This window comes from Schistocerca piceifrons, chromosome 4 (genome assembly GCF_021461385.2).
Source record: "Schistocerca piceifrons isolate TAMUIC-IGC-003096 chromosome 4, iqSchPice1.1, whole genome shotgun sequence".
Lineage (NCBI taxonomy): Eukaryota > Metazoa > Arthropoda > Insecta > Orthoptera > Acrididae > Schistocerca > Schistocerca piceifrons.
In genome coordinates, this window is record NC_060141.1 from 613839839 (window position 1) to 613852558 (window position 12720).

Consider the following 12720-nt stretch of genomic DNA (forward strand, 5'->3'; position numbering starts at 1 on the left):
CACTATATTTGTTTCACAAGATTTGAAAAGTCTTTGAGCTCATGTAATACAACCTGTCTCTATGTAGTTTTTCTGTCTCTGTCTGCAATTTTAATGTGTAGAAAGGATGTGCAAACAGTGAAAGTCCAGTTTGGAATGTTAACAATATTATGAAAAGGATACATTGCTACTCACTGTAAAAATGACATACCGAGTTGCAGACAGGCACGACAAAAAGACTGTTACATATAAGCTTTTGGCCAAAGTGCTCTTCTGAAAAGAAAAACACATGGTCATTTACTCCAGACTGCAACAGGGACATGTTGAACGGAAGCAACAATCCGGAAACATCGAGAGGCTGTGATGGAGGATGAGAGTGGACTGAAAGACGGCAGAATAGAGCGGAAAGGAGAGAAACAGATAAGGGGGAAATACTGGTGGGTGCACCAGCAGAGAGCAGTGCACAATGAAGGTGAGGGGAGACGATAAGTGAGGAGGTGACAGGACAGATGAAATGGAGTGTGTGGGACAGTAGGTTACTATAGGTTGAGGCGTGATGATTTTGGGAGTGGGGAAGGTGTTGTAAGGATAACTCCCCTATGTGCTGCTCAGAAAAGCTGGTGGCGGAGGGATGATCCAGATGGCATGGGTTGTGAAGCAGTCATTGTAATCAAGCATATTATGTACCCTGTGACAGAACAGGCAGTTGTACATAACACACTGGATTTCAGTGTCTGCTTCACAACTTGGGCCATCTGGATCAACCCCTCCACCACCAGCTTTTCTGCACTGCGCAGATGGGAGTTATCCTTACAACATATTCTCCACTCCTGAGATTATCCCAGCCTCAATCTACAGTATCATACTCTCTCTACACCCATTTCCACACCATCTGCTCTGTCACCTCCTCACAGTTTGTCTCCCCTTCACCCTCATTGTGCACTGCTCTCTACCAGAGCACCCACTGGTCTTTTCACCTTCTCTGCTCCCCACCCTTATGCTCCCTGTTCCACCCCCCCCCCCCCCTCCCTACACACTGCACAGCCTCCTGCCACTGTGCCAAGCAGCCCTGTCATGCCACCTATACTCCCCGCATGCTCTTCCAGGCAGAGCTAATTCCTCTTCCTCCACCTGTACCCTGCTACCCTTCCCCACCTCACTCCAGATTGTTGCTCCTGTTTGATGCATTTTTGTTGCAGTCTGGCTGGAGGGGCCGGAGCTAGTGGCCATGTGACTGAGGTTTGCTTGCTTGTATGAATGTGTGTGTGCGCTTTTCTTTTTTTGACAAAGGTTGTGGCTTAAAGCTTATATGTAACATTTTCTTCATCGAGCCTGCTGCAACTCAACGTGTCATCTTTACAGCGAGTAGCAATCTATCCTTTTCATAATACTGTAAAAGGGAGATACATTAGTCACAGTTCTTTTTAAGGACCCATCACACAAAAAATATCTAATCAGGAATGTTTGCAGCAGATTCGAAACTGGGAAAACATGTATCTAATGTTTAAGTATTCATCCTTCTGCTTCATGAATATTCTTTTTTAAACTTGTTCCTTTATCATAAAGTGTTAGTCTATGTTGTTGAAAGTCCACAAATATGTTTCACAATGTAGCTACTTGTCCAAATACTTTTTCAGCAAAAAAACCTAATTAATTCATAGGGGGCAAAATCTGGAATAAGTAACAAGCAGCTACAAACCAATGGTCAAGCTTCTCCCTATTCATTCCTTTTACTTTACAATATCTCACAGCTGCACACAATATTTACAACTGTGTAGTACGTTAACTATTTTGTACAAAGAGAATTAGGCCAGTGGATGAATGGTAGAGAAAATAATTAATGTAAAGCAATAACAAGAAAGTGATGTTAAGTGACAGCTTACGTAATAACAGGGTCTCTGCAAGGCTGTAATGTCAGAGAACAGCAATCAAAATCTTTGATAGAATCCTTTCCCACCCTCTGAGTGTTTGTTCCATAACCTGATGCCTGAGCATCTTTCTTCTTTTCATGATACGTGTAGACTGCTCCCGCAGTGCAGTTTCTTGCATGGCGTGTCATCTCTTATCGCTTAACCTGAAACAGAACCAAAGAATAGTAGCCTACCAAACCACATGTAATAGAATATAAGCAGTCTCTTACCCACTCTCTTGTACAAAATTCACTGTCATTCCTTGACAGTAAAGAAAATGAGTATTTTACACACAACACCATTTCTTGCTGCCTCATATGCTGTGATTACAGTGAGTGTTGAACTGTCTTGGAATTCTGGTTGTGATTCAATATCATCATATGTACATGGAGACCTGACATTCCATTAAAAGTGTTATAGCAAATGCAAAATTTCAGACCTTTGCTTCTTGTGATGACATTCTGACTTGCACTCGATGAAACGATGGTGGTGGCAGTGAGGAGGAGGAGGAGGAGGAGGAGGTGGTGGTGGTGGTTGTTTGTGTAGGAAGGAAAAAATAACGGGTGTAATTCCTCACCTCATTAAACCTGTCTGTGCATATTCATGTGTACCTATGTATGACACACATTTTTTTTTTTTTAAGAAATGGAAACAATTCTTTTTCTTGCTGTTTTTTCTTTTTTTTCTTTTTCTTTCAATCATGTCACCTCTATGTGACTTTATACTTTATATATGAGTTAAAAGAGAAAAATTAAAGAGTTCCATGAAAGATAAGGGGTGCTGCTACATGCTAGGGTTTGCTAAGGACACGTTAATTTTAAGCTGCATTTCCACTTGTGTGCACATGTCTAGGTGCACAACTCTTCCTCAATACGTGTGCAGAGAGAAACCACACATGCTAACCAGTGATCAAGCTTTGCTACAAGCTGCTGCTACCGCTATAGTTGGTACTGTTTTGACACAATGACAAAATTGTGTGAGGAAATAAGCATAAGCACTATGTTAATGGAAAGCTTATGTATTGTAATGTATGTGTGAGTGTGATGGAAGAAATACAGAGGCCAAGCAGTATACTGTCTAAAAACTTTACTCTTATGTCACTGAGGAATTTCGAGGTAATACGTCATCTTGTTGAGCCATTGTTAGCAAAGGAGAATACAAACTACAGAGATGTTACACCAGAGACTTCAAGATTAGCTCTAACACATCAGTTTATAGTTACCGGAGGACAATTAGCAGAGTTTGATATTTACAGCATAAATATCTAACATAATTTCGAAGTTTACTAGGCTCTGGAGAAATCCCTGGAAAGCTATACAAAGGTAAGTTAAGTTGATGATCACTTATTATTTCTTTCTCTGGAAAATGAACTACTTAGTTGATGTTTAACGTTTACAGCCGGTAGGGCAACGATATGTAAATATGTGGTTATTTCAGAATTGTGTATGTGTGTGGGTGGGTAGCCGAGGGGGGCGGGGAACAGTATGTCTTATTTTATGAAGTGTTTATTTATTTTCAGCTTCCAAACTCTATAGAAAAGTGGTTGGATGAAGTGCAGAATGTTAAAGTGAAGTGAAATTTCTCAAACTGTATGGTGTGGCTTTGAAAAGCAAACATGTAGCTCTCGAGTGCAATAGTGGAAGTAGCTATTTCAATTACCTACAAAATTCAAGTGTTATTTCATTTTCTCCCATTAACACAAACTGTTTATTTCAGTCTGTGAACATATTCAGGGGAGACTCCTGTGTCTGAGGGCAGTAGACAGGGTGCACAAATTGGAAGCATGCTTGAATTTGCACCATTGTACGTGCATAGTTGCCTCTTTGAGCAGTGGCCACATGCACCTAGTGCTTACGAAAAGCTGCACAGGTGTAAACAAACCTTTACAATAGCAAATATTTTAACTGTCGACACATGATAGGTTTGTGATTGAACAGAACTTACAAGACCTAAACTTGTTCCAAATCTGATTCTGGGCCACTCCTTTAGAATAACTCAGCTAAACCCCCATTTAAGGAAAAAAATTTGGTGCCAACAATTCACTACAAAAAGGTTTATATTGCCTAAAAAAATTCAAAACTATTGTCTACGACACTCAGCCACAAGTAAGCTATCTAAAAGGGCTATATAAATTAATAACAACGAAACATGTCATAATGTTATGTCCTTATTAAACAATGTCATTTTCAACAACTTCACTGTAAATAGACAATGCTTACTGTGTTTCTGAATACTACAAATCACGAGCCATATATGAAAACTTATGCACCATGCTACAATTGGAAGAATTCTTTAAAGCATCAAGACATGTAACAGTGCAGAAAAAGAATTCTTAACTTCCAGAAACTTGCACTCAATCCACCTATGGAAATTTGAGGCTAAATGCAGTAGCATACAGAAAAAGAATAGAAACAATAAAGGACCCACTTTGACTCACTAAGCTTGATTACGTAACTATATCTTTTAACAATCAAAATGAACATTTTCTTCTTGTGGGGTACCACAGCCATATGTTTGTTAAAAGACGTATAGAAGTATTCCATCTCAGCTCAAAAAAAGCCAAGTTGGAACACACAATATGTCTTTTAATAAAAAGAAATCATGAAAATATAAGCTAGAAAGTGTGCAAATATAACAGCAAATGACTAACCACAATACAAATGAAACGTATTCCACAAACAAGGATTCCAAGACAAGTGCACAGAACTCATAAAATTGATACTGAAGCTTTGAAAATGAAACAAGAATTTCAAGAACGGCTAAACATAGACTCAGAAGAAGGGGCGGGGGGGGGGGAGGGGGGGGGGGTCTGGGTGGGGGGGGGGGGTGGGGGGGGCGGGGGCTTCTGTAAAACTTTTAAACAAAGCCTCCAAACTTACCAAACATCTCAGTGCTTCAAAAATGAAGAGGGGAAATTATTTCTAAATAATGAAAGAAACCGTGAAATACTAGCAAGCTTTTCAAGTTGTTATTAAACTACGAGGAACCGAGAGCAACATTTCTATAACAAAATTCAGGGTGCACTAACACAAACTCAGAACCCACTAGCATGGATGAAATCCAGAAGTACGATTAAAGAACGATAAGCCCCCACAAAAAATTCAGTACCTTAATGCTGAAATGTGGAAAATGGCACATGTTAGTTTGAAGCAGATGGACTCCTTCAAAAAATCTGGGAAACATAAGCTATACCAAAAGACTGGAAAACAGCAATAGTTCACCAAATCCACGAAAAAGTAGATAAAAACTGACCCCTACATGTATAGAGGAATTTATATCCTTCCAGGGACTTACAAATTCTTTCAAAATCATCACAAAACAGGTTGGAAAGCTAACTGGATCAGACTCAAGAGAGTACCAGGGACAGTTTAGAAAAGGATGATCCTATGTGGAATAAATTTTAAATCTGAAAGTTATAAAAGAATGAGCTCCAAATGCATTCCTACAACATTTGCTGACTTCAAAAAAAGCACAGGATTTGATTGACAGGGCAACGAGACCTTCAGAGTTGACAACAAATCAGTGGCAATCATTAAAGACACACTAACAGATACAAAATTAAATATTTAGATGAAACTTACAAGTCTTTTTGAGATCAAAACTGTGTAAGACAAGGAGATGGATTGTCCCCTCTGCTGTTCAAATGTGTACTAGAAAAGTAGTCAGGGAATGGAGAAAAAGAATAAAAGAAGGAGAAATTAAAAACACACACACACACACACACACACACACACACACACACACACACACACACACACACACAGTTGAGAGAAAAGGGGATAACCTGAGTTACACTAACTTTTGTACATATTCTTGTCATCTTAGCTGAATGTATAGAAGACGCAATAATGTAGATAAATCTCCTACAAAAGACATCTTCAAAACCAGGACTATGTACATCTTTTGAAAAAACAGAGTATATGACAGATGCGAAGGAGACAGCAAAACACACTGAAACTGATTATGGAGGAACCAAATTCAAATATCCTAGGTGACAAAGAAGATAATTAACCAAGTACAAAGAAAATGGTGGTGGCTTTTCAACTAACATAAAACTAGTCTAAAAAGATAACAAAAAGAATTAAATTTTTTGACACAAACCCAAAACCATCAATGATGATGACCAAAGAAATTACATCAGGCTTGAGAGAAATTGAAGTAATGGAGGAAGAAATAGGAAAAAGTTAAAAGTAAAGAGTTCAAAGGGTTTCAAGGAGAAAACAAAGGGGAAAAAAACATAAGAAAGAAGAGAAAAACATATGGGGAAAAATGAAAAGCTACTGGAAAGAAAGGAGAAAAAAAACCAGATAGGTTATTTCATGTGTCTTTAGTAGGTGAAACCAATAACAGAGGACTCACTCATATCAAGTGGTAAAAAACTACACGACATTAATTCTCATCCTCCTCATAGTAACAAATATGTAAATGTTCCAGAGAGGAACTAGATGCAAACACATATGAACAATTCCACAACACATTTGGACTGTTGATGTGTTTAAAAATACAAGAAATCCAAAACTCGATATTTAAAAAAAAACATCATTATCAGCCCTCGATATATTGAAAGTATCGATATTTCAACAGAAAAAATATCTACTTACCAGCTTATAAAAATATTAGCTGTACATTATACATATACTGCCAGTTTAGAGCTGTATATTTAAGTACTGATTTATTATTAAATACTTTGAACATCAAAAAGCTGGCAGCCGATGCACATTCATTCTTGGCAATAACCACTTTGCTAACAATGGTAACTGCATGTAAGTGGCACAATAAAAGGTGTCCGATGGGTCTGTCGCTCGGTTTTGTTACATATTGGATTTGTCTGGAACATTTCAAGTTGACTTCCCTCTCTTTCATTTATGCAAACTTCGGCAACCTAGCATTGTAGTGTCAAAATTGCGTGGTGAATTTAAACATTGCAGTTTCTGTTCATAGTGCCGAATATCGATTACGTCAGCATTTCCCCTCCAAGGCCCATCTTGTTGGCCCCGTTTCCCTCAACATCACCGCTCACTCCAAAGACCAATCTTGTCACTTAGATTTTTGTTCCTCATTTTCAGCAATTACAAAAAAATTTTAATGCAACTGGTATGCTATTTCTTTACATCAGAAATCTTGTTATTCCATTCTCACTGTCAACTCCCCCTCCCCCCCCCTACAATTTCAAATATTTACCAGAAACTACAAAAAAATAAAATAAAAATATCGGCATTCAATATTGCCATGGCAATATTGATATATCCGTAAAAAAAAAAAAAAAAAAATCACAAATATATACTGACAATTTTTTATATTTTATCAACAGTCTCCCCCCCCCCCACATACACACACACCACACACAATGAACTTTCTTTTTGTCAAGGATTCCCAAGCTCAATGCTCAGTGTCCCCACTGCCCTTGATAACATTTTCCTTTTTTGCTGAACTACCTCAAAACCAAAAACTCTCATGGGCTTGACAATATCTCGAACATAATGCTAAAATCCTGTGTGACATATATAGGCAATGTCTTAGTCACACAAGCAACACATCATCATCACTGAGGATATCTCCATTCACAGATGTAGCTGGACAGATATTAATAATTATTGACTAAATTTACTTTGGTATTGACGTTTCAGTGAATAGAGTGGTAGGGACCAGCCTCTCACCAGTCGTACTTCTTTCTCGAGTGCCATGTGGTCACTGTTTTGTAGGGACGTGGGCCACCTTACAAAGTGTCGCTGGCTGCATGCTACCAACACTGCATCCAGCCACCCCCCCTCCTCCTTCCCCGCGACTGTTATATGTCAAACACAAAGTAATTTTAATCGGGCTATAGTCTGACTAGTTCTCTCCTTCTTGTAGCTAATAGAAAAAAAAAAAAAAAACATGTATACAAGAATGGTAACATACTTCTATAAAAATAGTAAACTTAGTCTCAATTTGTAATTCAAAATGATCTCTCCACAGAACGTGTCATTTTTTAATCTACAAATCAGACCAAATAAAATTTAAATGACAAAATATTGCCAACTGGTATTTTCTGTGACTTAGCAAAAGCATTTGATTGTGTAGTTCACAGTATTATTCAAGAGAAGCTCAAATATTATTGTTCCTGAGATCTTGCCAGCAACGGATTTTCATTGTAGCTAACTAAAAGGAAGCACAACAAGATGTGTACACAATGAACCTTGACAATGGGGAATAATCACTACAGAATTACCACCGAGACCGACAGGGGACCCACTCTTGTTCTTGCTATATATAAATCTTGCAGCATATATCCAACAAGCAAAAATGTTTCTAACTGCTGATGATGCAAATATTATAGCCTAATCAAGCCTAATGGAGCAACTTCAACAGATCGAAATGGAAATAATATTTTCCTGAAAATTTGTAACTGGATTTAGACTGCACAAGGCCTGAGCACACCATCAGAAATAAAGGAAATAAATGAAAAGGAATATTCTAAATTCATAGGTGCTTATACTGATAAGAACTTGAACTGGAAATCAGACATTACAGATCATCTTAAGTGCCTTCGCTCTGCCACTTGGGGTATCAGACTTTGGAGATGAAAATTCAAAATGATGACTTACATTAACTATTTTATTTACTAATACCATATGGCATTAATTTTTGGCGTAATTCATTCCTGAGGAAGAAAGTGAATGTGTAATATTATTGGTAGAAAGTAGTATCCCTTCTAGAATCTTCTGTGTGTTTCTACTACCCACAACAAGATGTGAAGAGGATCTGTGTATCTGTCAGAAAGCCTAGTACACTAATACTGCATCCATTCACAGTTAAGCACAGAGGGTGAAGAAATTATGCTAACCAAGTATGTCACCTATGGTATCATATACAGCCAATGCAGCAAACAGGGATGAGTGAACTCAAGAGGACAGCAGGCAATCAAGAAAAAACATATTCACAACCATTCCATGGGAATTGCAGGGAAATTAATGTCATGACAGAAATACTATATAAACAACATAACCTCCCAGTGGACGAGGGAACCTGTGGAAAGGGATGGCTACTGATCTGTCAAACACAGTACTGACAGCACAACACCAAGAATGTGTAACCCAGAACACACCTATAGGTCATCAAAAGCCACATGGTTGGAACAAAAAGAAACAGCAACCAGCCAGACTAACTTTGATTAGTGTGTACTAATAAGGGACTGAAGAGGTAGGAACTGCTATGTTGAATTATCCAGCCCACAGAGTAATTAGGCTTACTGGATTCCAAAATTCCTTGCAGACAGTCAAGTATGTAACAGTTTTGTTCATATGGAAAATATCAAGTAATGGCATATGTTGAATGTTTGACAAGAATAACTGCAGATGATTTGAAGGAATGACAGTAGATGCAAAATAAGATAAGAGATTAACTGGAGGTTGGCAGTTATGTATATGTTTCCCACAATTTGAGATAATAAGATTCTACATTGGAAGAGATTTCCTCCTATAAGACAGAGCTGCCCTAAAACACTTGTATGTCCACAAATTAATTTGGAAGAAATGACACAGGGTTATACTGAAAGCAGAGGCAATGCCCTAGAAATCTCACACAAGGAAAAAAGTATGATAGTAACCACATAGTATGACCTACCTCTGTACTCTGCATGCCACTATGACATGCATGGCAGAGTGTACATCCAAATGAACCATTTATTAGGGTTTATTTTCATTCAATTCAAGTATAGTGTGTGGGAAGAATGTTTTCCCAAACACCTCTGTGTGAGCTGCAACTAGTCTTAATCTTGTCTTCACTATCCCTATGGAAACAGTATGTATGGGATTGTACTATATTACTACACCCTTGTTCTTGAAACTTTGTAAGCAGGCTTTCACACGATAGTTTGCATCTTTAAGTGTCTGCCAGTTCAGTTTTTTCAGCACCTCTATGACACTCTCCCATGGGTCAAACAAACCTGTGAACAGTGGTGCTGCCCTTTTCTGTATATGTTCAGTATCACTTTTCAGTCATGGTATAGGTCCCACATATACAAGCACTATTCTAAAATGTGTAGTGTAAATGTTTTATAAGCAGTCTCCCATGCAGACTGTGTGTATTTCCCTAGTATTCCACCAATGAGGCAAAGTCTGCCACTTGGTTGACCTACAGCCAGGGCTACGTGATCATTCCATTTCAAATTCCTATACCCAGGTATTTGTACAAGCTGGTGCTTCATATCATATTAAAATACCCTACTCGTGACTACTGGGTGGCATTAAGGAAGCAGCAACACTGGCTGCTAGATAAGCCTCATGATCGTCTAGCAAAACCCATCACTATGGCTTCTAAAAATAACAACAGTTCTCTTAAGGTCCAAAGATCTACATATTTTGTACCCAGTCCTAGAATGTTACAGGTTAACATAAAGAGTATTCGTAGATAAAGTACAGAAAATAATACTGATGTGATCACTATCCAAAAAACACAGGTGATGAAGACCAACTCAAGATAAGGTGTAAAATACCAGGAAACTATTTCCTCAGCGCAACTTACCATCCAGCCTATGGGATCACCACATGTGTGTACAATAGGATAAAGATTGCCTCCTTAATCTCCACAGGGACCTCTACCAATATCCAAGAAGTTGTTAGAAAAATTGAAGAGTTAGGGCCTATATACTGTAAACATTTATAAATATAGAGCAGTTCAACAACCATCTTAAGTCCTTCACATGCTCCTCCATACATCTACTTACATGGGTCGTTTACAGCCACCAAGAGTAGTGGAGGCATAATTCCAATGGAGAAGCTTTAATTTCATGGGCAGAACAACACCTAACTTTTTATGCCCAGCACTTATCCATATTTAGATCAGCTGGATGTAGGCAAGAGTACAACCTTATTCTACATTTTGTACTGTCAAACAATTATCTCCAGCCATTATCAATCACACAAAGAGTTCTGTCTGACTTTACACACAGTTAGCACCATCCAGTAATATTGATAACAGACTTGCAGATCCCACTTGTAAATTTCATTCCCCACCCACAATGGAATTTTCAGAAAGCAAACTGGTTCCACATCTCTAAAAACCCAACTAAGATTTTGAGACTGATTCCTCCCTTGAGCAATAGCTATGGAAAATTTGTGGGCGCAATATCAAGCACAGAAAGAAAATTTATTTCCAGAGAATGCTAGAAGGAGCACACTTTTGGACAGTCTGAGGTTAATGAGAAACTCTATGAGGACTTTCTCCCCAACTGGAGAATAAGAAACAGCACACAAACTGCTGTATAGTACTGGTGCCATGTGACACCAGAAATGGCTGGACACTGCTGAAAAAGTTGACTCCAAATATTCAAGCAGAAAAAGATGGTCTCTGTTACGTAACTATTTTGGGGGAGGGGGAGGGGAGGGGGGGTGCAAATCGAATAACATGCAAGAACTTCATAAAGCTAAATACAGATGCTGCACACATCATCTCAACATTTAAACCATCTATTTCCTTGACATCATATCATACAAGTGACGTGAGAACGGGGAACCACGACAGCAGCAATTTCACAACATGGCACAAATTCTCTCTCAATCACTTCTGAACTCATTTCAATGGCTTTACAATACATTACATCAGGTAAAGTGCCTGGTTTTGAAGGTGTACATCCAGAATTCCTTCTGCACTGTGGAAAATACGTGAAAACATGGCTATCTCAACTTTTCTCCAACATTCTGCAAAAAGGATCCATTCTACAGCTTATGAAGCAGACAAAGATCATTGGTACCTTAAAACTAGGTAAACCTCATCACATTCCCCTTCTGATTATGATGTACTAATTACAACAGAATATACATATTGAAATACTTTGAAAGATTCCTGTCAAACATACAAGCTGACTTCCACAAACAACTGAAGACCTCTGCTTTATTTATTGATCAGTTTGCAACTTATGATACTGTGTGCAAGCACAGAGTTATCTATCAGCTGCTCCATGTAATAACCTGCACATTCCTCGACTTGCGCCATAGGGTGGTGGGGTTTCGGGTTCCGCTGGATAGGTCAGGAGTCCACTACACGCAACAAGCGGCTACACGGGTGGCAGGGGTTGTGTGGCGTGGGCTGGGCGGTTTTTTAGGTTAGATGGCCTTGGGCAAGTACAGAAAGGGCAACAGCCTCAACGGGTGCGGGGCAAAGTCAGGACATGCGGGGACCAAGCAGCAATCGGTATTGTAATTGTCAACTGTCGAAGCTGCGTTGGTAAAGTACCAGAACTTCAAGCGCTGATAGAAAGCACCGAAGCTGAAATCATTATAGGTACAGAAAGCTGGTTGAAGCCAGAGATAAATTCTGCCGAAATTTTTACAAAGGTACAGACGGTGTTTAGAAAGGATAGATTGCATGCAACCGGTGGTGGAGTGTTCGTCGCTGTTAGTAGTAGTTTATCCTGTAGTGAAGTAGAAGTGGATAGTTCCTGTGAATTATTATGGGTGGAGGTTACACTCAACAACCGAACTAGGTTAATAATTGGCTCCTTTTACCGACCTCCTGACTCAGCAGCATTAGTGGCAGAACAACTGAGAGAAAATTTGGAATACATTTCACATAAATTTTCTCAGCATGTTATAGTCTTAGGTGGAGATTTCAATTTACCAGATATAGACTGGGACACTCAGATGTTTAGGACGGGTGGTAGGGACAGAGCATCGAGTGACATTATACTGGGTGCACTATCCGAAAATTACCTCGAGCAATTAAACAGAGAACCGACTCGTGGAGATAACATCTTGGACCTACTGATAACAAACAGACCCGAACTTTTCGACTCTGTATGTACAGAACAGGGAATCAGTGATCATAAGGCCGTTGCAGCATCCCTGAATAT

General features: G+C 38.9%; 1 protein-coding gene across 2 annotated transcripts in view; it reads right to left on the reverse strand.

Moving 5' to 3' along the window:
* LOC124796368 (nitric oxide synthase-interacting protein homolog) overlaps positions 1 to 12720 on the reverse strand; it is a 69242-nt gene that overhangs the window by 38640 nt on the left and 17882 nt on the right. For both annotated transcript variants that reach the window (XM_047260530.1, XM_047260529.1), the window contains one exon: positions 1863 to 2053. In XM_047260530.1, coding sequence (XP_047116486.1) covers positions 1863 to 2038 — 176 coding nt within the window. In that variant the 5' untranslated portion in view covers positions 2039 to 2053. The remainder of the gene's footprint in view (positions 1 to 1862; positions 2054 to 12720) is intronic.